This window comes from Sinohyriopsis cumingii, chromosome 11 (assembly GCF_028554795.1).
Source record: "Sinohyriopsis cumingii isolate HCF-2022 chromosome 11, ASM2855479v2, whole genome shotgun sequence".
Lineage (NCBI taxonomy): Eukaryota > Metazoa > Mollusca > Bivalvia > Unionida > Unionidae > Sinohyriopsis > Sinohyriopsis cumingii.
This window is the reverse complement of record NC_142971.1, coordinates 61,287,806-61,314,799: the sequence shown is the minus strand read 5'-3', so window position 1 is coordinate 61,314,799 and position 26,994 is coordinate 61,287,806. Positions and strand designations below refer to the sequence as shown.

Genomic DNA, 26,994 nt, shown 5'->3' with positions numbered 1-26,994 from the left:
TGTTCCTCTTGATATAGTTTTTTTTATTATTCTGGAAGGCATGTTATGGAAGTTTCTAATGCTAGTGTATGCATCTCATTGTTTCATAGACTGCATTTTTCTTGCCAGAGTCTGATATGCTAGAGAGGGTTTGTCCTGATATTTTAAAACGTGTTTCATCCAGTGATTGGATTTATCATATTTAAAGTATCTAAAATATCAAGAAGTGGTTGACCTTTGTTTTATCTCCTAGCAGCGTTTGACATTTGTTTAATCTCCTTTAAATATTACGTTATTAAGCTGGATAGTAACTTTTTCTTCACACGGAGTCCTTAGTGAAAGTACTGTGTAGCATGCTTGGAGGTCTGCAGCCGCTGGCTGAAAACCGTTTGTGTTTCCAAAGAGACGAACAAAGATGCATATATATTACAGGATATTATTTTCAGGTTCACAAGTAATGACCGATAGTCATTTACCATTGCAGTGCTATCACTATTGAAAACAGGTTTCATCTAACAGTTTAAATAAATTACCCTCAGGAAGGACATGGATAAACTTGACCAAAGAAAGATTACCCGAAACTTGACGCTGATCAAGGATCGTATTGGTGCTGATATAAATGCCTTCGTCGACCGGCTGATTGAGAAGGACGTATTCGAAATCAACGTCAAAGAGGAAATAGAGAGTGCGCAACCACCGACACTACAGGCCAAAACCGACATCTTCATCCGAAAGTTGTTGAGGAGCCGGCCAACTGCCTTTAAAATCTTCAGGGATATTCTGGTAGAGAAAGAAAATCTTGACATCGTGGAGAAAATGGATGAGATTGGAACCGAAGGTAACCAGAATAATTCAACAGTCTGATTGATGTGCCTGATATTTTTACACTGATAATCATAGCACGGTTTGATAGAATGCAAGCAATTCTCTAACACGGGATGAGGTGTTTCAATGCTTGTACAAATCTGAGTATGTATGTGTTCTTTGAATGTGTCTCGTGCGTGTGCTTGTGTGTTGTGTGCGTGCTTGTGTGTTGTGCGTGTATTTTTGTGTTGTGCGTGTGCTTGTGTGCTGTGGAAAATAATTTTTTCTGTTCATTATAGATGCTGTTGCTGCTGCTGGTGATGAAACGGTTCCTTACAACCGAGGTAGAACATTTGTAGTAAAGGGCTCTGAGGTAAAATTGAGAGAGCAGTTCATTTTTGTCTTTTTTCTTTTACATAACACACTATACTTTTACATGACACACTATACTTTTACATAACACACTTTACTTTTACATAACACACTATACTTTTACATAACACACTATACTTTTACATGACACACTATACTTTTACATAACACACTATACTTTCACATAACACACTATACTTTTACATAACACACTATACTTTTACATAACACACTATACTTTTACATGACACACTATACTTTTACATAACACACTATACTTTTACATGAGAAACTAGACTTTCCAATCCAATCCATCCCCCTTTTTGATGTTTCAGAATTCAGTTCGCAAACGAAGAAAAATTTACCTCTTCTTTCCACCGATATCACACTCATATTTACCAGGGATTTTCATTATGTTCATCTCGAAGTATAATTAAATAACAAATAGTGTACATTCAAACCCACTAGGAGCATACTGTCAGGTTTTGGTGTAATTTCTCCATGTCGCTGGGGACGGGGATTCGTTGCACGTAACAAGTGTTCAAACAACAGAAGAAGAAGAATATGATGATCCTAATAATGATGATGGTGGTTTGGTGGTAGTAAACAATTGAATGCATATATATGTGAATGCACGGATGACTGAAGCATCAAAATAAGATCAACGACCCTATCAACAACTTGGATATTTTTTCTCAAAGAATAATGCATAACATTACGTCAGATTGTAGCTTTCTGAGAGAGACGTAAATAAGCAATTCGTTGAGCCGAAAGTTAAAAGTTTTTATTCTTAAGGATTAAAGATATTTGCAGTAATGCAGTAACATTCAATATGTATACCAATCGTAGTAAATAGGGATTATATACGGACAATGGGAATTAGCATTACAAGACACACAGCCCGGGGCGATATACGGACAAGATTTTTCAGACCCCCATGAAACGATATTCGGATAATCTTAATTAAATAAGGGGAATATTGGGACTGTATAGGGACAAGGGAATGGGGACGATTTGTATAGGACCAATAGGCTGGGTGGGTAAACAAAGACAATGGAGACATAGACATATATCCTTGGCATCCGTCCGTCTACGAGAGACGATGGCATAGCTCCAAAGTACGCTTTTGCTTATCCTTCTTTTTAGCTCTCTTTTCAGCTTGCTTTATTCTTCTCTTTTCCTCTGCGTTTTGAACTCCCTGCCTGACAGCTAGACGCCAGCTGGAACGGTTGTTTGCACAGCTCTCCCAGTCATTGACATTGATGTTTGCTGTCTTCATATCCTTCTTGCAAACATCTTTGTAGCGCAGATGTGGTCGTCCAGTTGGTCGTGCACCTTCTGCTAACTCCCCATATAACAGGTCCTTGGGAATGCGACCTGGGTCCATTCTCCTGACATGGCCGAGCCAGCGAAGGCGCCTCTCGCTGAGTATGGAGAACATGCTGTTCATGTTGGCGCGTTCTAGAACCTCTGTGTTGGGTACTTTGTCCTGCCACTGGATGTGCAGAATGCGCCGCAGACATCTCAGGTGGAAGCTGTTGAGTTTCCTCTCGTGTCTTGCATAGGTGGTCCATGTTTCGCTGCTGTAGAGAAGTGAGCTGAGCACGCACGCTTGGTAGACACGCAGTTTGGTCTTCTCTGTGAGGTTGGGGTTGTTCCAGACCCTCTGGTTAAGTCTGGCCATCACTGCTGCTGCCTTGGCAATCCTGCCGCCCACCTCAGAATCAATGGAGAGTGAGCTGGAGATGTTAGATATGTGAAGTTCTCGACAACTTCCAAATTGTACCCATCGATGGAGACAGAGGGAGGGGAGTCTGTGTCCTGTGCCATGACATTTGTTTTCTTCAAACTGATGGTCAGTCCAAATTCCTTACATGCATGGGAGAGGCAGCATACCAGCTGCTGAAGTCCATCTTCCGTGTGTGATGTCAAGGCTGCATCGTCGGCAAAGAGCAATTCACGGATGAGTACCTCTGTGACTTTAGTCTTAGCACGGAGACGGGCGATGTTGAACAGCTTGCCGTCAGCCCTGGTATGGATGTACACTCCCTCGCTGCAGTCCTTGAATGCGTACTGGAGAAGCATGGAGAAGAAGATGGCAAAGAGCGTCGGTGCAAGGACACAGCCTTGTTTGACTCCGCTAACGACTGGGAATGCTTCAGATGTTGCGCCATTGAAGCACACTGTGCTGTGCATGTTCTCGTGGAACGACATAATGACAGCAAGCAGACGTGGGGGGCAGCCAATCTTCTGCAGAAGTCTGAAGAGTCCACTCCGACTAACCATGTCAAACGCCTTCGTCAGGTCTATGAAGGCAACGTAGAGGGGCATCCGCTGCTCGCGACACTTCTCCTGCAGCTGACGTAGTGAGAAGATCATGTCTACAGTTGACCTGCCGGCTCGAAATCCACACTGGGATTCTGGGTAGACGCGGGAGGCTAGGATCTGCAAGCGTGCCAAGGCAACACGGGCGAAGGCCTTTCCGACGATGCTGAGGAGGGAGATGCCCCGATAGTTGTTGCAGTCGCTACGGTCTCCTTTGTTTTTGTACAAAGTGACGATGTTGGAATCACGCATGTCCTGTGGGATGTATCCCTGTTCCCAGCAAAGGCAGAGGAGTGTGTGTAGGGGCTCGAGCAGTGCTGGTTTTCCGCTCTTGAGGACTTCAGGCGGAATGCCGTCGCTTCCGGGAGCCTTCCCACAGGCAAGGCAATCGATGGCTTTTCCGAGCTCTTCCAGGGTGGGCTGTGTGTCTAGCTCCTCCATGACAGGCAGGTCTGGAATGGCATCCAGGGCAGTTCCAGTGACACTGTTTTGGGTTACATATAGCTCGAGATAGTGCTCAACCCATCGCTGCAGTTGTTTCCCCTGGTCTGTGATGACTTCGCCCGTCTTGGACTTGAGGGGGGCGGTCTTGTAGCTGGGGGGGCCTGTCGCTTGTTTGATACCCTCATACATTCCTCTTGTATCCCCGGTGTCAGCAGCTGTCTGTATACTGTTGCAAAGGTTCAGCCAGTAGGTGTTGGCACAGCGGCGGGCGGTCTTCTGGGCGTTATTCCTTGCAATCCTGAGGGCTTGTAGTGTTCTGGGGCTAGGTGCAGCCTTGTATGCCAGGAGGGCTTTCCTCTTTGCCTCAGTTATGGGCTCCATCTCCTCCCAGTTTGCCTCATACCAGTCGACATTCTTTCGCTCCCTCTTCCCGTAAACTGTGATGGCTGAATTGTACACAGAGTCACGGATATGGGACCACTTGGAATCAATGGTGTCATCAGGTGTCACTTTGGTGAGGGCTTCCTTCAGTTTGCTGATGAACTGCTGTGTTTTCTCTGGGTTGCTTGCACAGCAGGTGTTGATACGTGGGTGACCCTTCTTCTTGGCGTGGTGCAGCTTCTTGGGTAATATTCGCACCTTGCTGGCCACGAGGGAATGGTCCGTGTCACAATCGGCACTGTGGTAGCTGCGGGTAAGGAGGACACTGGCCAGTTCTGCACGCCTGGTGATGACGAGGTCTAGCTGGTGCCAGTGGCGTGAACGTGGGTGTCTCCACGACACCTGGTGGATCTCCTTGCATTTGAAGAAAGTGTTTGTCACACATAGGCTGTGGGAGCAGCACATCTCCAGCAGTCGCTGACCATTCTCATTGATCTTGCCCCTTCCGTAAAAGCCGAGACAGGTGGACCAGGCCTCATGGTCAGCTCCCACTCTAGCATTGAAGTCTCCTAGTAAGTAAAGGCTTTCATTGTTGGGGATACTGGATATTGCCTGATCCAGAGCCTCATAAAACTTGTCTTTCTCCTCGTAGGTGGAGTAGAGGGTTGAAGCGTACACACTGAAGATGTTGACCGGGCCTAAGGATGTTGACAGCCGGAGGGCAAGGATTCTCTCAGTACCTGATGATGGAGGTTCAATGAAGGCGATTAGCGTGTTCTTGACGGCAAAGCCTACACCATGCTGCCTAGGTTCGTCCAAGGGCTTCCCCTGCCAAAAGAATGTGTAATTGGCTTCCCTGATGGTGCCGCTGTCAGCCAGTCGGGTCTCCTGGAGGCAGGCAATGTCGATGTTCAGTCGGGAGAGTTCTCTGTCAATGACGGCAGTCTTCCGTGCATCGTGGATCTGCTGTAGGTCAGTGGTCAATCCAGGACACATGGTCCTGATGTTCCAGGTTGCAAAATGAAGAGTTGGAGTCTTTTTATTTCTTCTTTTAGTCTTTCCTGGTGCAGAGTTTTGTGGCCCACTTGTCGAGATGGTTCTCTAAGCTCCACGCACCCAGTGAAGCAGGCAGGCCATGGCGGGCAGCACCTTACTGACTGGGGGCTGCCCAGTTTGAGGCGGGCGGTAGCTGTCCAGTGAGACCTGATGATCTCTCCCACCGTCAGAAGTAACCCCTGGCGCCAAGCTCTACGCCAATCGAGCTTTGACTTAGAACCGGTAAACTGCTACTTCTCGTGTTGTGCCGACGCCGTACGACGACGCTGGAGTGTCCTCTCCAGTGGAGCTATGAAGCCTGGGCAGGGTGGTATGGAGAATCAGCTGTTGCCCATGCAGCAGATCCCCCCTCTCCACGCAGCTGGTGTGCCCAAGGGAACGACGAATGCCGATACAGCTTGGCACCAACGGCGTCGCAGGAGTTGCCGGAATGACGTTGAAGTCAATGTCATACCGCCTTAGGGACTCCATCTCCGGATTTTCTGTCGGGGTTTACTCCCTTAGCCTTTCCCATGAGTGGGTATAGCCACAAGGCAGCAGAGGTTTGGAATCGGAGTTTTCCTTCTCCTAGATGAGCTACCATCCAAGGTTTACGAGTCCCATCTACCCGAAGCAACTGGTTTTAAGGCGCCAGTGGGCCGCCTTCACCCCTTCTCCTGTTAGTAGAAAACATGGTCTGCCGGGCTTCAAATCTAAGCCACTCGCGAAGGCCAGGAGCTGGATTTTAGTTGACAGAGGCAGTAAGAGACGCAGGCCGTATGGGGCATTTTGGAGGATTGGGGCGCTTGTCTCCCACTCCCACCCCGGGCAATGTCAACCTTAGACCAGACATATAGACATATATAACACATACAATATCCATACATAGATTGATGAATATCAATGTATCACACCTAAATTATAAAATTGACTTAAAACAATTTAGGCAAAGAGAACAAATATGTTTTCGAGGCATGTGAGTAGCCATGAAAAGGGCCTTTGGGTTTCTTTTTCATGTTATTCTAGTTTCTTCTTTTACTTCACTATCTTCTTAGTTTTGTAATCGCTGTTGTCTTCTTCTTCCTGTTTTTCATTTGTTCCTCCTCCTTCTCCTGTTTTTCCTTCTTCTCTTCCTCTTTTTCCTTTTATTTTCTACTTCTTTTTATATTTTGTTATTCCACTCTCTCATCCTCTGTATGTCCTCTTCATCCTCCTTCTCCTCCTTTTCTTCTTTAACCATTTGTCTCGGTTGTTCCTTAGCCTTTTTCAAATTGATCAATTCCATTGTTAAAATGTGCGGACTATAGGCACCATTTTTCATTCTCACTTATAGCATTTCTACCATGTCTATCGTATCCACTACTTCCTGTAATTTCAACATCTTATCCATATGGTTGCTGGCCATCTTATTCTTTGGTTATTCAGTGTCGAATAGCGCGAATGATGAACGCTGAAGTTTATATAATTCAAGCACGGACGTGAATGAAAGCATCCATTACAATAACTTCACATATTATCTACTATCCACACAGAAGGGAAGTAAAAGCTATTATATGCTATCACAAACCCCAAATCAACTATCCACACACCGGAAGAGGAAAAAGAAAACCCAAATCCACTATCCACACGCGGGAAGAGGAAAGAACAAACCACAATACATACTATCCACACAAACGTACGCGAACGCATTCAAACACAATATCTACTATCCCCACAAACGTACGCGAACTCATACAAACACACACACACACACACACACACACACACACACACACATCAGGAAAGGAGTGAGTTTTTATAATCACACAATTCCACATATACACCAATTGGCAATTTGAATAGTCTCTTTTCTAGAGATCTGATTATCCCTGAAAATGGCCGTTTTTTGAGCCCCAAATTCACCCACTGAATGCTGGCATCTCCCAGGCCGGGCATCACATACACATCGACGGCTCAAATCGTTGTTCCAATTGATTTGAGTGGTTGGAAGCGCAGAAAGGGGATGAGTGGCCTCATCATCCCAGTTTTCACTTTGTGGAATAGTGAAGAATTCCGTACATCTCCTATGTCACACCGTGGATGATGAGGTTGTGGTGCTGGTAGTGGTGAAGGTGCTGGTACTGGTTGTCGTGCTGGTTGCGGCTCTGCATGCGTCTTTACTACAGGCTTCACCTCACACAAAGGTCATAGTTCCAAGAATTTCGCAATTCTTTTGCTCATGATTCTTGTAGTTGACTAGTCAACGATGGGTAGAGAGACTGCCGAGCGCTACCCTTTATATTTGTGAAGCACGGACGTGAAGGAAAACATACCCTAATACCAAAACTTACAACACGCATAGCATGATCCATTACATCAAATTTTTTTTACCTACAAACACTAACTGCAAACACAAACAAACAGACTATTTGACAAGCTACACAAACGAAGTGCTTATAGACACACTTCTTTTTTTCGACATAACACAAAGGAAAGAAACGAAGTTCTTATAGATACATTTCTATTTGGTTAAAGTACAGACAAACACAAATATACAAATATTTAGCAATTGATCTAGTATGTCTTTTCTAGAGTATTGGGGTAGCCCTGAAAAGGGCTATTTTTGTGGACAGGTATTATGTCAATATTTTATCGTCTAAGATTGCGTCCACTTCTGGCAGCAGGTTTTCACACAGGATAGGGTCTGCTTCTTCTGAAAGAAAAGGAGAACTCTTTCGTGTCCACAAAGCAGTCGAGAAACCTCTGTCTGCTTCCTGATGTTGTTGTTGCTGCTGCTGCTGCTGCTCTCTCTCTCTCTCTCTCTCTCTCTCTCTCTCTCTCTCTCTCTCTCCTCTTAGCTTCTGAAGTCTATAGTTCTCCGTCCATTCTTCTTTCTCCTTATTGATTTCCTCTCTGAAGACCTCTTCTATCAGATCTTCGTCTACTTTCAGCATCATGACATTCTCTATCTCTTTAGGTTTGGGTATAAGGCTTTTCCTGACACGATGCAAATGCACGCAGGCTTCGTTTAGATTAGCTAAACTAGAAGGCATCGTCAGTGGTTGACGAGTCAACAATGGATGGTCAGACTGGAGACTGCTTCGTTTCATATGGTTCAAGCGCGGACGGGATAAAAAACATCCCTACGATTTTTTGGGGTCGGAATACTATAGAGTGGATTTTAGGGAGAGAGACAGAGAGAAGTCAAAGAGAATCTATAATGATAAATATTGAAAACAAACGACAGACACATTTTTTCAAAACACAACATTTTTATTCAAACAATTAACAATTAACAGTTAACAATAAAACAAACAAATAAACTATTTTTGACAAAGTTAACAACGCTATGAAGTGAAGTGAGATTTCCATTGACGGAAGTCATCGGGCCACTGATGTAAACTATGTTTCCTAGCTAAAGACAAATGAAAGTCATAATGGTCACAAAACCATCGATCTACTTTGTTATCGTTTCTAGAAGAGTGACGATCAAAATAAGTCACTAAATGTTCTAAAAAATACCCAAGACTGCGTTGAAGAAAAAATACAAACAATATTGTCCATACACCATGGAATATGTGCCTTGTAATTTTAGATGATTGAATCGTGTCGTCTGGGCACTTCTTCTCATAATGTCGATGACGTCGTCTTCCAAAGGTGGTAATCCATAAAAATCAAAATATTCCACACAACTATCACGGGGAAAGTAGTGGCTACCCAATGAGTTCCAGTGAGATGAATATCGTACGTGTTGATGACATAAACTTGATGGTCTTGAGGTTTGCGGTGAGGCAGTTCATCTTTAGCACACACCACAGGATTCCAAAAGCTGTGTACGAACTGTTATTGAAAAGGTAATAAAGTTCCCAGGTATCCATTGTTTTGTTGTTTTTATTTCTTGTTTTTACACAGGTAATGATAAGTCATCAATTCAACCTTTACTTCTTGTTTAAAATATCTCTGAGAAGTAACCGTTTCTTCGCTTCGTTTCCCCATTCTGAGTCAAGAGAGCTTCGATGTGATGAATCTCTAGCGCAACCAGTGGAGGAGAGGAATGATCACGCAAGCCTTAATACCACTGATAAAACACGGCTTCTTCCGAGATTAGACTCCAAGCGTCCTCCAGCTATTCGTCCAATTTTTCTTCTTGACTCATTATCTTACATTTATCGTGTTGAATTTGACTGGGAAGGTCGTTTTAACATCCATAGTAATCTTTCTTTATCAATTCCGTAATTAATTTTTTCTGCCAGGTGATTAGCAGAACAGGAGACTAAATGTTGTTCTTGTTCTGGCTATCTGGATATGACAACCATGTCCTCTTCGTCGTCCACGGCTTCCACGAAATCCTCCCATTCTATTTCCAAAGATGCTTCACCATTCAAAGAGGGATTACAGCTTTCCATACCTTCTAATAGTCTAGAATGACTTCTCGCAAACTGTTGATTTCTATCGTATTATCAAATTCTACATACAGGATGACGTTCACCGTGTTGTCTGTAGGTAATCTTTTAGCAAACTGAACTTCCACACGAATCTGGCCGGATTGTATAGGGTGAAAATGGCCCTCCACGCTGCCTTGGTCTGGAGTGAAATCAAAAGCCCACAGAGAATAGCCTTAAGATTGTATTTTTGACCATACCTATGATCAAACGCTTGGGTAACTGTCCTTGTAACAGATGATCTTCGATCATGGATTGATGTCCAGCGGGAATGATGAAAGATTTCACTTCCAATCGTCGTATCGGACACATGGCGGTCGTTTTGCTCAAAGTGTGACTAATGTCGTTTCCCACTTTAGGTAACACTTTCACACGTCGTACGTAGAGTCTGACTTCTTTGATTTCGGTTTTGTAATAGGCATTATTACTTATCAAATGGAACGCAGTACCGCTACGATACAGTCACAGACGGACATCCACTCCGTTCAGCGTATACTTCTCTTGCAACCACATGTCTAAATGCAAACGATTCATCAGTTCTAAATTTTGTTGGGTTGCTTGATTTTGTTTCTTTGTTCTATAAAGTCTTATTGGATCTTTTTATGGATCCGTTTCGGTTTCGTTAAATCTGCCTGCCGAGTTAGGTTTCCATACCATGCAAGCATTTAGATGGGTGTTCTTGGCTTCTTTTCCGTACGTCAGGAGATTTTCCAGGTACGCTCGGTAAGGGTAAGTATCCATGATGCTGCTACTGGCCAGTTTGTTATTAAAGTATGAATCCACTCCACTGAGCAAGGAATGCATGAAATTGTTGACGGCGGCTACTTTATCTTCGTCCGTTAGATTGGGACCAACCACCGTAGTGTCGATCACTTTGACTTTCAAATACAAGTAACTGGTATTCAGATAGATGTAATTTTCGTGCTGTCCTTTGATTTCAAACTCGATGGGAGCTGATCCTGAGTCCTTGACAGAGTAGACGGGGTTAAATTCGACCGATTGGGATTCTTCATCGTTATAATGGTGGGTGGCATGGCAAACAGATGCTGTTGTGACTTGGAACAGGAACAAGACTCTAGGTGTATCATTTTCTTTCTTTCTTTCGCTCTGTCATTTAGTTTAATAATCACAAACGTCTAAGTCTCGAGCAGTTCTTTTCTTAGTCTTTCTAGCTTTATAAGTGTGAAGTACTCTGGAGGGGTGTCTTCGTCGTCTCTTTCTGCCTTGTCTTTGCTGTGGCGTCAGGGAAGCAGGAGTGCCTGGCTCAACAACGTTCAGGACATTTACATGAGTTTCTAGCCTACCCCAAATCTCTTTACCCGTTTGAAGCAAGACATTTTGCCTGCTCTCAAGAATGCTTCTTTGGGGTTTTGTTTGTCGATGATGACATTATGGAGAAATTGTTTGTCAACGAGGCATCTTTCAACGCGTGCAATCCTCGTGTCACCATCGGTTTCAAAACAGAACCCACCGACCGAAAGACCGATTCCAGCATATATCCTAAACCATGTCCTCGCTGTCGGGCGTCTACTCGGTACACAGGATACATGACTTACAAGTTGTTAGAGAATCATTTTCAAAAATGTTTCACAGTGACTTTTCCTTTGGTGAATTTAATATTTGTCCCAGAACTCCTTAATTGCAATGTTGACAGTGTCGAAATACGACTTACTGACGGGTAAATAGTGAGGATGTATAAATTCACGGTGAACGTGATAGGTTTTCCACCTTCCTCGTCAGCGTTCGTGGCAGAATCCCTTTGAAAGGAATGACACGCAATAACAGTACGGAGGTGTGTCCCACCACGTTGTACTCCACCACATCGGAGATCAGAAAAATCAAATTCAGTCTTTGGTTTAGTTCTACCGGGGAACGCAATAACTTGGTTAAAGAATCGTTGTCGGAAATGACTGGTAATTCGTTTCTCTTGATCATCGCCATCCTCATCTTAAGGTCCCCACCCAAAATTTCAAACAATTGAGGACACAATAAAATTGACAACACTTTACCCTCTGAAAATTTAATCAGTAGGCGACGATCGTTTTTATGGTACTCAATGGTGACACTTTTTCTTATACTCTCCGAGGCTTTGCCAAACATGACATTGAATCTCTTAGCAATCGTGCACACCAGATGTTAACCACTAAAATATAACCCTGGGGAATTTATCAAGTTATAATCTACATTGTTGCTCGACAGCAAAATACTTTTTATTTGGAAGGACATTTAGGACTTGTGTGAAAGATTTCCACCAAAGCCACTTTCCAACGGGCTTCGTGATCTAGTTTGATGGTCTGAGGTAATTTGGCCGTGAAACAGCATAAATTGTTAAAGGACACACCTCTATGGAACTGTCACTGGATAGCGTTAAGTAAAAGTGTTTATTGTTGTTCATATATCTATAGTTCTCGAAGTGAAAGGAATATCTAAAAGAGAGCTGTTATTGTTGGAGTGGGGACTGACTTTGGACACAAAGCACCCCTTGTTCCCGTTAGAGGAGTATTTCAGGGAGTTATCGGAAAGAAGGTAACCGATGCAACTGCTAAGTAAAATGGTCCATAATTGTTTGTCTCATTATTGCAAACACAAATTGGCAATGGCAGCACCGATGACACAATACACCACAAAGATTTGGCAGAAAAAGACTATTTTCCTTTTAGGCACACGTTCTCCACACTACACTCACTAGGGGTTGCTTTTGTAGATCTTGCACTGTAGAACTGAGAGAAGGAGTGGTCACGTCGGTAGTGGTAGCTGAGGCTGTGTTGAAGAGCATGAAGGTCACTTCTTTTTACAGTCGATGATTTTGAAGCGTCGATCCAAGAATCAAAACTGGGAGGATATCCTTTCCAACGTACTTTGACTTTTTCACACGTCGTATTCCCACTTTTGGGGTTCTTCGTTCGAGAATGATTTCGATGTCGTACCCTTCATCTTCATTTTTGGTCACGCTTTGTAACTCCGGCAAGTAAAACGTCCCTTTTAACACTTCTCTGTTCATATCTTCGAATTTACAGACGGCAGGATGAGGGCCACACACTCGTCCAGTGACACGAAACAATTCTTGGGTCCCGATGGGTAAGTAACCTTCGTCGAAACTGCGTTTGGTTTTGCCGATGCGAGCCCAATCTCCTGGGAGTCACTTCTTTGGGGGTACATCTGATGCTCCTATGGTAAGATTGGTTGTACGCTTGGACCAGGTAGGTAAGACGTCGATGTACTTGAGAGTGTTGATGCGTAAAATATTTCCACATGCATTCTTTCAAGGTGCGTTACGATCCATGACACTTTCGTAGGTTTCGGGATTCTCTGTGGTGAAAACATGAATGTCACGTTTCGTTAATTTTTTTTTGTAGAAAACTTGGTTCAGAAATTCGGTGTCTTTGTCGGTTTGCCTTCGAAGAGGTTCACGACCACTTTGTTTCAACACCAGTTTTATGGCTCGCACTAACTCACTGCCCGATCTGGAAGTCAATGGCACGACTCAGGCAAATAGATATTTGTAGTATCGATTGTAGGTTTCCAAATGAGAGACATCGGCTAAATCGGCTTGCCATTGATGATCAATGCCCTCCACTCGGGTGCGACTCGTGGACAATTTTCGTCGAATGGGTTTGTGTAAAGTATACGTGACTTGTTCTTGTAACCGTCGGTGCACTTGAGATAAACGGACACATGTGAGCCGGGTTTTTGGCAGCACGATACAATTTCTGAACTCCTCCGTAACCTGCAGGATGGGCTGGATCGTAGTAATTGCTGGCTAACACCTTCTCCAGCTCTGTTAATAAGTTCCACTCTTCACTGATGCTATTTCGGATGGGGCGAGATAGTGATTTAGAAACGGGCTTTACGTGTGTGATGTTCCACGGGAGTGGAAGTTGAGGGTAGTGGCCACCACTACCCTCAACTGGTGGTGGTGGTAATGGGATGGCTTTGGTCTTCTTTTCTTTTTTCACTTCTGGTTTCCCTTCTTTTTTTTTTTGACTTCTGTCGAAGGAGGAATAGATATCATCTTTTTAACTCAAGCTTTGAATTCTTCTCGTCCGGTGTGTGGGAACGGGCAAAGAAGGACGCTGTAATCTTACTAGGAATGGGAGCTGCTGACGGTGTTTGAAAGACCTCTCGTGTCTCTTTTTCCTCAGGCATCCGTGTGGCTGCATCTATCTTGGTCAATATGGGTGGTGGTGATGGAGTTTTCATCAATGTCTTAAAATCTTTCAGAGTTAGCTGAGCTGTTTCGTCTAAAGCTTTCTGGTGAAAAGGACATAAGATTTGTAGTCGTTGCAACAGTTAACCGCACCTTTGCAATTTTTTCGCTCCTGACAAATCGATGCGATCCATCAGCGGTTGCATTTCGTGTTGTAACTGGGACATTTCGTTCAAATGTGGATTGGAAGGTAAATTCGGGGTCCGTTGTTCTTGCCAATGATGGGATTCCATCCATCGTTTGTAAGGCACTAAAGTCAGTTTTCGTCCTTCCATCAGTTTTCAAGGGTCACGTCTGAGATCTGTTGACGCTAGAGGTCCCTTTTATCCTCTTGCTCCCTTTTTATCTTGCTCCCATGAGTCCTCCCATCGTTGTTCCCAATACTCCTTTCAGCAAGGGTCCTAACAACATGGGCAAAATACCTCCGCGTTGTACCATCATCCTTTTTCTTTTGACGAATGGGTATTTTCTTCTTGACATTTGACGAAGGACGTGTCGATGCTTGGCTAAGCTTTCTTTCTGAAGTGGAGACAAAGGTATCGCGCCTTTTTAGACGTTCAGACAACGTTCACATACGGTATCGACGACGTCTTTAGAGGCAGTATGAATTATTTGTTTTCGCATGGGTTGAGGGGCTTTGGAGAGGACGGACAACACGTCCCAATATTTGGCTAAACTCAGAGGAAGTCTTTTACTTTTCTTTCCTTTTTGGTAGAAGAGGAATGACTTCTGGGGGGTGATATCTTTGTTTGTTTGTTTGTTCCGGGGCCCACACAAATAAGACACGGACGTCGATGACTTGGCACACGCCCCTTTACCTTTCTTTTGGGCTATCGCTTCGTCAAAAAGGTGACAATATTTTCCAAAATCGTGAAACAATCCTCCCCTTTGGTTGCTCCTCTTTTTCTTTGGAAGACTGCGTCCTTTCCGGGGGTGACGTCGATGCTTGTCTAACTGGTTTTTCTGATGACGAGACTCTCCTTTTCGTTTTCCTTTTTCTTTTTGGACATAAGAACGACGATGATGACGGTATGCACTTCTTTGAGGGGGCATATTTGAGCGTTCAGGAGCACAAAAACACTGATCCCCTTCCTTTAGCGCAGGTCTTCTTTTATCGGAAAGTTCTTGCTTGGATAAATCTAGTATTTTTGGACTTTGAATTTGGGAACAGGTACTTTATGAGCAGCTTCCACTGCAGATAAAGAAACGGACGAAGTCACCGCTCAAGGAGAATCTCTTGGAGACGCGGGTTTACATTGTTTCATCAATGAGGAAGAATAGATGTCAAATCGTGTTTGGCAGGCATCAGCAGCAATGGAGAAGTGGAAGAACCTGAGGCTACTGGAGACGCGGTCACCGTCGCTGCAGGTCATGGTTTACGAATGTAAGGTTGCGTCCTCCCCGAAGTGCTTCTCGTGCGAATACAAGCTGTTTTCTGAGGGCTTTTCTTTTTCTGTTTGCTGTACTTTTACAGGGGGACTGTTCCTTTTTGAGGCTGTGACCTGGTCTTGACACCGTTGCTCTTTTTTTGCTTCTCAGTCCGTTTCACTTTTTTGGGAGTGGCTTTTTTTCTTGGGGAGGACTTTGGGGGCATTGGGATCCCATTTTAATAGGGAGAGAATGATGAAACCTCCTAGAGAATCGCTACCTCCAGGTTTCAAAATGATTTGCTTTTTGGTTTGTGTGTCGATGCGAGGATCGGCCAATAGCGTCAAGGTTACTTTCTTTCTGTCAAAAAAGCGTTTGGTTTAATGTGGAATGTGAATGATGCCTTGCAGTAATTGACGTGCTGTCACTGTAAACCATCGTAAAGACTTCTTTGAGACTGGCTTCTAAGACACGAACACGTATTTGTGGATTTTTTTTTACTATTGATGTTGTGCAAAGCACGAATCAATTTAACGGGAAGTTGAGACTGAAGGGACATCATGTTGACGTTGTATGAGATTGACCCAATGTGTTCGAGGTTTTTATGGATCATTTTTGGTGTTGTTGTTCTTAAGTCGACGACGGGGACGTGTACACGACAGACCCTCCATCTTGGCACCAGCGCTGAAATAGATGGGTTCGAAATCGCATATAATCGGGGGTGGTGTGTTTTAAAGCCACGAGTAAATAGTCGTGTGGGGTTTGAGAGGTATCGTCGTACGCATGAGTCAGCCAAGGCATTCCTAACTGTTTGGCTAAGACCCTAGGACATTTAAACAAGGCCAGGTAATGAAAATGAGACAGATGGTGCGATGGGCCTTACTTTGTTGAAAAACATTTTGGGTGATGTAAATGACACTATCATTAAGATGACGCTCTTTGAGCGTAAACCACAGTTCAATTTCTTCTTCCTCTAACATGTCGTCGAAGATGACCAGATAGGTTTGACTGGGGTCAAACACGATCCCATCGTCTTCGCCAGGAATGCCTTCCACAAACACGATGGAATCGCCTTGACTTTCTCCCAAGAGACTGTACGCCTACTGTCACTCTTTGTAACACCACACGATCCGTTGAGATGGACGATCGTTCAAATGACGCTTATGTTCGATCAAACGTTTGACAAATTCGGTTCTGCCTGAACCGCTTGGTCGGGTGATTAACATGTTAAAGGGATGATGAAGATACAAGGCCTCCCAACTGGCACGATCTAAGTTTTCGTCGATGACTTTAAAAGTGGAGGAAGAGGGAGAAGAGACTATAGAGGTAGGCATAGTACAGGGAATGTAAATTTTGACACGAAGACAGACAAGACAGGTGTTTTTATACTTTATTCAGGACACGTTTATTGATTTTTTTAAAATGGAACAACACGAAAGACAAAATTACATACAAGCCAAACGGCTAAGTACATCATTAAAATACACATCACAACGATCAAAGTGAAATATAAACAAGTCACTGTTTAACATGTTTTGGTAAGGGACAGTGTGTAATGTTCCTACAGCCTCTACAATTGGGTACAGTCACATAGGTGGCCTCCAGGAATGGTGTTTCGGGAATGATAATGACAGTCCTGTCCTGAAAGGAGTGGTTTTCCTCAGTGCCGGGTTCTTCTTCTGGTACTGTCACTAACACTGGTTTAGAAGTTGCTTTTCTCACTGGACGTTTGAATTTTGGATCACAACTCCTGGGCATAATTGGCCACCTCTTTGGTCCAAGCCTCGAAACATCCACTTTTCTAGTCACGTACATCTATCCATTGAGGGTGTAAGTCACAAGCTACACGCACATCGTCGTACACATCTTCAGTACCTAAAACTTGACTAATCTGTTTTTCCCGTAGAGGTCGAGTTGTATCGACATGAAAGCGCAAGGCTTTTAACAGAATGAGTCTCTCGTAGACATCTAAAAGAAACAAAACTCATGGTTTTGTGGTAGGTGCTGTTCATAAAGGGTCCACAAGCAATCGGCTGGGAAACAAAATCCCAGAAAGGAAGTCACTAGGACACACACCACACGACGATCTCAATTCAATAGACACAGTTTACATAAGAAGTCTTGGTAATCCTCCACCTCCAAATACTCTCACTGATTTACTTCCAGGGAATTTTTTGTATCACTACTGATAAAGGCCGTGGCATGGTAGCCCGTTTTATACCTATTTTTGTCGGAGGCTATAAGTGTACTTCCTGCATAGAGATGATCGTATTCCAGTGGCGAATCTAAATGGTTTAGTCACTAACTTACACATCATACTCCGTTCAAAAGTTTCCACTTGAACTAAGTTTACATTGTGTAAAAGATTTTGGTAATCCTCTAATTCTTATTCTGTAATACGTTGCAGTGTGTCTACTTTATAATATAAAGAATCAGTAACAATAAAACAATCCTTCTCGACCGCGTCCAGTTTAACAATTTCTGACCACTTGAACACTTTCATCTGAATCGGTCCTCTTATAGCATTCAGGTACTAGTTGTTTAAACATCGGTGACGTAACGGATGTAATTGTTCTTTGCGTCGAACTTGTATTTTGACCAACTTTCGGTAAATGCGTTCTCTCAACTCTAGTGGCAAACCACGAATGTTCTCTTGTAAAGCTTCCATGATCATGTCAGTCAGTATTTATAACCATGTTGGGGTCACTTCTAATTGTCCTTATTTTATTTAAAATCTTCTCCTAGAGCGAAAGTAATGGACATAGTGAGTAATTTCTGACCACTGTTATTCATGGTAACGGTCAAGAATGGCAATAAAATCTTTTGATATAAACGGTCTAAAGTGGAATAATCGGATGAACGCAGACTTGGTCCAGAAAAACTTGACGAGTTTGTTGACTTTTGTCAATTTCCTCTTTTGATTTTCTCGACAAAGAGTTCCTCAGTCACCAGTTGAGATTTTGCTCTGGCAAGTCCCTGCAAAACATCCCTGCAGATCTTCTCTTGCAATTCGTTTGGTAATCCTTGAATATTTTTAATGGGGTTTAAATACTTGTGTATGTGTTGTGCAACGTTTGACTCCTAGCCAAACTGGTTTCTTAAACAACATGCTTTGCCACTTCGAAGACTAGGGTCCCACTAAAGGTAGGTAGTGACAATGCGGAGATCATCGCGTATGTTCCAGGTAAGCCAAATCTTTCTGCTAACACTCGTTAAGTGACACACTGCAACTGAAGCACTTGACTTTATCCTATTCACCCAAGTAGATAAATCCAGCTCTGGCTAAATCTTCGGGGGTAGGTCCTCCCAGATATTTAGGCCATTTTTCTTTGAAGGTTTGGAATCGACTTTCAAACTTGCAGTATTCAGGCAAACGCACGAGGAACGAATATTCGTCTTTCAAATGCTCATTTCAACGAGGGTACGGTGAAATCAGCAGGAGTTTACTTAGGGCTGGATGACATACGTAGGGTGGTGGCTGAATGATTTCACGTGGAGGATGACATTAATCTTGAAAACCAGTAAAGTGATAAGGTGTTCTGTAACGAGTGTAATCGCTTTCACATGCGTCAGGTTTGACACGCACAGCATTACTTTCCATGGTAAAGTTGCAAAGTTCCCATGATGTGATACTGAATCGCTGATGTCACAGCGTACGGCATCTCTGGAATCGCAAGGTACAGCATCGCATTCCAGTTGGGAATCCCCGAAATTGAATTATGCCTTTCTGAACTACTTTTGTGCTCCTCCGAAAGACATCATCTTTCTCGATTGGTGTTGGTAGTTTCAATGAAATATAGGTCTTGGACGTTGTCCCTTTTTATTCTAGTCGTAATGAAGTCTCGAGCTTGTACATCGTTCCTGTTTATGCTTAGCTTTGAAAGTCTTCATTTTTTTCTTCCTGGACAAGGGTAATACCTTCTCTGAGTTACCGTCATACGTGTACAGTAGTGTGATGGGTGGAAAGGCCATATAAAGGTACGTACAGTGCGGAGACAATTGAGTATGTTTTACAATAGCTGAATCTTTATAGATACATTGATCCATTCGCAACCTCAGACGACACCTGAAACATTGTACTTCGTATTCCAATCCAGCCTCAGGTCCCAAGTAGGCAAATCCTGTTCTAACTTAAACATTCGCAGTAGGTAATCCTTCCCTATGCGTGGGTCATTTGTTTTGAACGTTTCCAATCGCCTGGCACAATCACAATAGTCAGGTAAGAATGCAGGAAAATGGTATGGTTTGAACTTACAGTTATCAGTGGGTCTCCCACTCGATTCTTGCGGTGTCGAAGTCATCCTTCTTGTTGCTGGCTATCCTCTTCCGACCATTTTTTATACCGACATGCCCGTAAGGTAAAGGGATGTGATTGGGAAGCAGCACTCGCTTTTGGTACACGATCTGGTAGACTTTTTCCAAACGCCGACTGACGATTTGGTGTGTGGTTAAACGTACAATCTTGTGAGGCTGGTAGGTGGTCACTTTAAAATCTTGATCCTTTGCAGACTGCAAGGCATCTTCCAGTACGCCAAAGTTCACCACTCGACAGATGCGATAATTGAGAGTCAATCCTTTGACTTTACACTCTGTGTGCACTTCTCCTTGCTTGACCCGTTATTCGTGACCGTAATTTTTAGGACCGCCACCAGCAAAACTTAGAATCTTGTCGTTGGGGTGCTCGTACGTCCAGGCTCCTAAACGGTCTCCTTCGATGTCAGGGTGCCGGTGACCCAGGCGATCGCTGTAGATGTAACTGTCCGTATCAAAATACAGCACACGATGTCCTAATTTATGTAAAGCTTCGTACAATTTTAAGAGAGCATGGGCTGTCACGTAGGCCGCAATGATGACATTTCCAAATTCGTCGGCTTCTACAAAATCCAGTTCTTCCTCGTAATTGACCAGGATCAAGTCTTCACGAAGGACGTCCACGTGTTTCATGTCCTTGGTTTTGTCGTTAATCACGTAGAAGTAACGGGAAGGATCGGACAAATACTCCGTCTTCGGTAAAAACGGACGTTGCCCTTTTCCCCACAAGCGATTCAACATGACTTTGGCAAACGATCGCCTTCCTTCGTTTATCTCGATGTAGTCTAAGCGATGCCTTCCTGCTCCCAGTATTTCTCTTTGAATTTCTTTGATCTTCGGGAGTGCGGCACCAGGAAGGATAGCCGCTGCCTTCTTGTTTCAGTTTCTAAAAGGCATCCACAACGTCTGCAAAAATGCCTTTCTGAGTTTCATCGTCCTTGTGCTATTTTTTTGTCAATTCCACGCTAACCAAGCTTCCTGTCAAGGCCCGTTTTTCCTGGGTGTGCTGACAAGTATGTTGTTGATTGCATGTTTCGTCACAAGTATGGCACAAGGGAAACTTCAGTTTTCCTTGACAATGGTGAGGTAAAACAGGATGGTTCAAGTCCGTAGGAGGCAAGACTTTGCACTTAATCAATCCTTCGTATTCTCGAATGTTGTCCAGGTCAATGTATTTCGTCTGCAATTGTGGGTGCCCTGTGGGAAGTGACAATATTTGCACACGTAAGGATACAGTGAACACACGTCCAAGTATTTGATTTCATCCGCTTTCTCCTCGTCGGCGTGGTACAGCAAACAGGTGGCATTCGCCCGTCCTCCGTACCAACTGTCCCGTGGATTCAGAGGGTCCACCAACTTGTAACATTCAACGGTTTTCAAACGGTGATCGTACTTGCGTTCCCACATTTCCGCCACTTGGCATCCTTGCTGTTCTAACTTCAAGTGCAGCTGACATGCGGACTGATACAAGTCTTCCATGGTCAGTTGTCAAAACTGATTTTCAGTGCCACGTTGAGGGTAGCTGAGGGGACATCCGTGAAATAAGCATATGTTAAACTCGTACACGATCTTGGAGTTTTCTAAGCCCCACCCATCCACCGAATACGTTCCGATGGTCTTTTTGCCTCGTCCTTTGCGGGCATGTTGGATCCATTTGTCTTCCTTGTTGCACAAGTAATTTAACCAGCGTAGGGCTTTGACCGAGTACTGACGTTTGTCAAAGTTGGTCGTTTGAGGGCTTATGACAGTCAGGGTGTTTTCGGGCATGAATCGTTGGCGACACACTAAGGCAATTGTTCAGGCTTCTTTCAAAGGTAAATTTTCCACAGCAACGTCGTAAAATGTCTACGTCAGAACGACAATACTTTAACATTTCTTCTTGAAAGTCGAAGGGGTCCAAGGCGTGAGTCAGGTACCAAGCGTAGAAAGCTTCTCGTTGATCGGTGCGCATGTTGTCGGTATCGTAGTAGTGAGCCTCAGGCAAATGGGGTTGAAGGCGTGTTGATTGGTTTTGGTTTTTGAAAAGTGCGGAAATAGCCTTTGGCCATTTCTGTAATTCCAAACGTTTTAGGCATTCGGCTCAAAGGCATGGCCAAATAACTCATCGAATCTTTAAACTGCACTTATCCCACTTGCATGGAAATGATTTTGGCTCCGTTCAAAGTCACTTTCGGACGTTCGGTGCTTTGTTCCGTATAGTATCTGAGAAGAAACTGTCCATCGTATCCCGAGAAATTGTGAGCCATCACTGTGGCATAACAATGACAATCTTCGTAACTTTCAATGTCCTCTTGACTCCATGTCTCGTCGATAGGGTCTAAGATCCATTGGGCGAAATCAGTCAATCTTTGCCTCGAAACAACAGAAGTCCGAGCACTTTTTGAGGGTGTACTCCGTCAAGGAGTAGCGTGGAACCAATATGTCTTGCAATTTTTGCATTTCAGGAATGCCACAGGGTGTGTCTTTAGATAGTCCCGCTAGCTGTAAGATGAGTTCTAATTTTCTTCGTTGTTTGGCTGGGTTTGATTTTTTGATAGTTTGCCAAGCTCTTCTCCATTCTACTGTGTCGTTCCTGTCGCCATACGTTTGTCCTACCACGATAGCACGGGCTAAACACATCTGGACTTGAGGGTTGTAATTTGGACAAGGCTACGCTTTATGCTATGAAGGTCGTCTACCAATAACACTTTTCTGAGTTGTCCAGTCCCTTTGGAAAGAGAAACTTGAGTCATGAACAGTGTCGCGTTTTCATCGGTGATGTGAAAATTGTCGTTGGATTGTTGCACGTGTTGAATCTTGTCGATGAGTTTTGAAGGTGTCAATTCTGCCGGGCCTCTAAACTCGATCCAAACGGGGGACTTCAGTCTGTCGTGATGAATGGAAAGTCCCAAACGGTTATCTTCTTTGGCATCACATTGTCTTTTCAGTATGCTTAACAAAGAATCCCACACCTCGGTGATGAACTCTTCTACATTCTCCAACGGTACGTTGGACTTGAAATCTTTAAACTTCACCGTGTACTTGCAGGCCGTAGTTCTAAATTTTCTAGAGGAGCGCTTTTGCGTCTCTCTAATGTGGCTGTACTTTTCAGGGTTTTCTGGTGGACTTTAGTTGGGTGTAGACTCTCTGGGTCTGGATTCGGGCTCACTTATGTCATCTTCAAAATCGCTGGCATGAATTTGAGCCAAGACTTCAGCTACTGTGCGAGGCAATAAATCACGTTTCTGCTTATTTCTTTTTTCCCCTTTCTCCACGACATGATGCGATCGTTTCATCTTGACTGCAGAAAGTCAAATGACTACATTTTAAACGCCATTGGTCCCTAAGTCCATTTCAAACCAGTGTCTTTCCTATATAAAGGGTGAGTGTCTTTTCTCCCAGTATTCATTTCACTCTCAAACCGACCAGTACAATGGAAGCGCACACACAGATCGAACTTCTGATCAGAGCTTTGCGAGGTGTCATACGAAAGTTTTCTTCAGACAAGCCGACAGACTACTACCCCTCCTTTCGAGATAAAAGTCAAGATACTTGCCATATTTGTCAGAAGAAAGGACATTGGATTACAGAGTGTCCAGATCGTCGAAAAAGCAAGACAGGTGTCAGATGAAATAAAGGTCAATATACCTGTTATCATTGTCAAGAGAATGGACACTGGTCGTCGGAATGCCCTAAAAAGCAATGGGAGCAAAAGGGAGATAGGGGCTCCGAACCGGAAAAAGAGGTACCCTCTGAAAAGGAAGCACCCAGACACGTACAGAAAGAGAAAAAAGAGTAGAAAAGAATACGAGGAGAAAGCTAGGAAGAAGAGGAAACACCTGTGAAAATGAAGACATTTAAAAAACAGAGAGAGTGAACAAAGACATAAATGAAGTATTTGAACTTTTTAAAGTGTTGTTTTGTGAATTCTATTGTAAAATTTGTACCAGAATAGACCAGAAACAAAAACGTAAATGTCTCTTGGTTTTTTATTTTTTAGAATAAGGACCTACACTCACGGACTCACTCACACACACACACACGTACATCATGGTGGGCAAAAATGAGATTTTGAGTTTTAATTGATTTTGGCAAAACGATTGCTTTCTCTTTTCGAGAGAGGTGAGTGGCCCTGAAAAGGACCATCGAGATTTTTTTATATTAATAAAAACAAACTCAGGAACGGGAAGCAATCAGCTTTAACTACCTTTAGCCTTTGCCATGGCCAAGGCCAACTTCTGGACTTGCTCCTGTCGATGATGATTTGGTAGAAATCACTAGGGCTGGTATCTCAGGTGCAGTAACAGAGTTGGGCTGTTTGGCTCGGGAAGGTCTTTTTCTCTTGAGTCGTATTAAATAAGTCTGATACATTTGTTTCAGACTCCTTAACTCTGACAAAATGTCTGAGAGTACCATCACTGTTTGGCTTTCAATGTCCTCCTTCTCTATTAGACCTTGTTTCTTGCGAAAAAGACATAAATTCCACTAAATCCCAATTAAAATCGGTCTCTTCTACAAGTAGGACCGTGTTGCCTTTGGTAGCCGCTGATATGCCATCGATTCTCGTCTCCACGGCCGGTGCACCCCAATTCATCGTCTTCTTAGTTTCCGTCATGTTAAAAACTGTCGCATTGATTCACTGCGCACAGACACTAGCGCATATATATAGGGAAACTAGCGCATGTATATAGGGAATGTGACGTCACAGGCAGCTCTATTCGGATTAGAAGACAGACTCCGTACTGTAAATTTTATAACGCGTATTGAGATTGGTGAAAAAACTGAATCCGTTTCGATCCGCTCTTCCACTATAAATAACAGCGGTTCATTTCATTCCCTTCAGCTATTCTCGTTGAATCATCTACCATCGTATCGTCGGTGATGTTCCGCACGGACTTACCCGTGTACGTCAGATCATCATGGACAATCATCCGGATCACCGATACGAGCGTTTGGAAAAGAAGAATCTGTGTGGAGAGACAAGGCTGTCTGAAGAGAGTCCTCATCTACGGTCCAAAAGTCAGAAGAAGTTTAAGGAAGATAAGACGACCTATGGGATGCACTCTGTGTTAACTGAATAGTGTTAACCAAAAAAAGCCCTTTTCAGGGCCACTCATATGCCTCGAAAAGATATTTATTCTCTTTGCCTCAAAAAAAAATTTGGTCGATTTTATAGTTTAGGCGTGTTATATTGATATTCATCAATCTATGTATGTATGTATGTTGTATGTGTTATATATGTATATGTCTCTACTGTCTTTGTTCACCCACCCCCACCTATTGGTCCTATACAAATCGTCCCATTCCCTTGTCCGTATACAGTCACAATATTCATGTTAAATTCCCATTGTCCGTATATCGTCCCGGGTGGGTCTGAAAAATCTTGTCCGAGGAAGGTTATTGTAATGCTAATTCCCATTGTCCGTATATCATCCCCATTCACTACCATCAATAAACATTTGCAGTAATGCAGTAACACTCAATATGTATATCAATAGACGACATTTGCAGTATATGCATATTAATTCATGTTGTATATGAGTCAGTAAATTATCCATAACAGAGGAAAAGCTGCGATGAACAGTTTTTGCAGGTCGACCGACACATTTATCGGAATCTGCACATTTATCCCAAATTAAATCCTTTTGAAACACAGTCTTTACATTCTTTTACATTGTGCCAAGTTTTTGTTCCGTACAAAAGATATGATTAGTTAGAAATATAAACACTAAAGAATGCATTAACACGTACGTGTTATGTTTGTTCTTACAGAGTTGTATCCCTTCTCTTAAATGTAAGTTGTAAACAATGCGGTAGACGTTGTATTCCCTTATTAGCAATCAAATTATCTAAAGAGATTACGAGCACTGAATGTGCAAAAGACTGTGCTGGGTCAATCTTTCCATAATTAATATTTCACATTTCTTTTCGCTGTTTAAACAAACACATACGTGTTTCATTGTTTACTTTCAAAATCGGGAAAAATATATTATTCTTAAAGATTATTTGACATTTGTAGCGATGCAAAATCTCTCAGTATGATCTTGTTCTGGAATTAACCTATTAAAAATGTGTTTTAGAGGTCAGATGGAGCAGGCGGAGTGGTTGAAGCAGGGAATATTGAGACTGAGAATTCACAGGAACAATTGATGACAGATTTATTATCCAGACTTCAGGAGCAAACCAAGAGGGAACTTCGAGATGAATTCGAGAGAAAGAGACAGCAAGACAAGGAGATGTTAGATAAAAGACTGGCCCTTGATAAACAGGAGCATGAAGAAATTATGGTTTTATTAAAGTCCCGTCTGGAACAGTTAGCAAAAGTGTTCGAAGATTACGAGAAACTCAAAATGACACAGAAAGGTTTACGGGAGCAACTGAACAGACAGAGAGATCAAGTCGTGAGCCTGAATCAAGAGAACCTCACCTTGAAAAAGGAAGTGACCATGCTTGAAGGTGTTAAAGCTGAAAACAAATCACTTAGCGTTGAGAATAGAAAATTGAAGAGTGAAAACACTGAATTAAAAGTGGAAATCCAGAAATTAGAACGACAACTGACGGAGAAAGAAAATGAGCTATCCGACCTAAAGTCCTACATAGAGAAACAGTACAGCATGTTGACGTTGGAACTTTCCGACCATAAACAGGAGTGGAAAGGCGAAAGAGAGAGTCTGGAACAGGGTCTGAACAAACAACAGAATATGCTGGCCGAGATAGCTCAGGCCATCCAAGCCATTAACAAGAAGATGGAGAAAGTATCCCTTCCCGAACCGGCGATGGACAATTTGTCCCAAGCTTTCTTAATCAGTAGGCCCTCGACAAACAGACAGCCAACTGGTCTGGCCCAAACAAAGCCTTTCATACAAGGGACGAAATCCACTCCGAGGTCTTCGTACAACAAGCTTCTTACAAATGGACTTTACTACCCCAGGAAGAAATAAAAAGTCAAAATAGCTCTAACAAGGACTTGTCCAAAAGCTACGAATACATTCACAGTGTGTTTAGAATTGAGTGACTCGAATATGTTACTGACTGAATTTCAGTATCATATAAAGTTAGCGGTAGTAACACTGGCCTAATTGACTGAGAGAGAGAGAGAGAGAGAGAGAGAGAGAGAGAGATATTCAGAAAATGGTTGTTAGTGTTTTTATTCTAAATATTCTGAGTGTTTGTTGACCTAGAGTTTATGCGAAAATTATATATATATATATATATATATATATATATATATATATATATATATGCATATGCTCAAGGGTTCATCAAACAGTTCTAAAAATAAAATTGCTGTAAGGAAAAAGTTAACTGTTTACAATAATTCAGTAATTTTAGTTTTCATTATGTGACAGCATTCATAGTGACCCGGTG

At 43.0% G+C, this 26,994-nt stretch overlaps 1 protein-coding gene across 1 annotated transcript; it reads left to right on the top strand.

The window, feature by feature from the left end:
• Positions 1-525: 525 nt before the first annotated feature.
• On the top strand, positions 526-26,741 carry LOC149788548 (uncharacterized). Its single transcript, XM_089975728.1, has 3 exons — positions 526-817; positions 1,083-1,156; positions 25,707-26,741. The coding sequence occupies exons 1-3, from the start codon at positions 526-528 to the stop codon at positions 26,565-26,567; spliced, it is 1,227 nt and encodes a 408-aa protein (XP_089831854.1). The 3' UTR covers positions 26,568-26,741.
• The last annotated feature ends 253 nt before the right edge of the window (positions 26,742-26,994 follow it).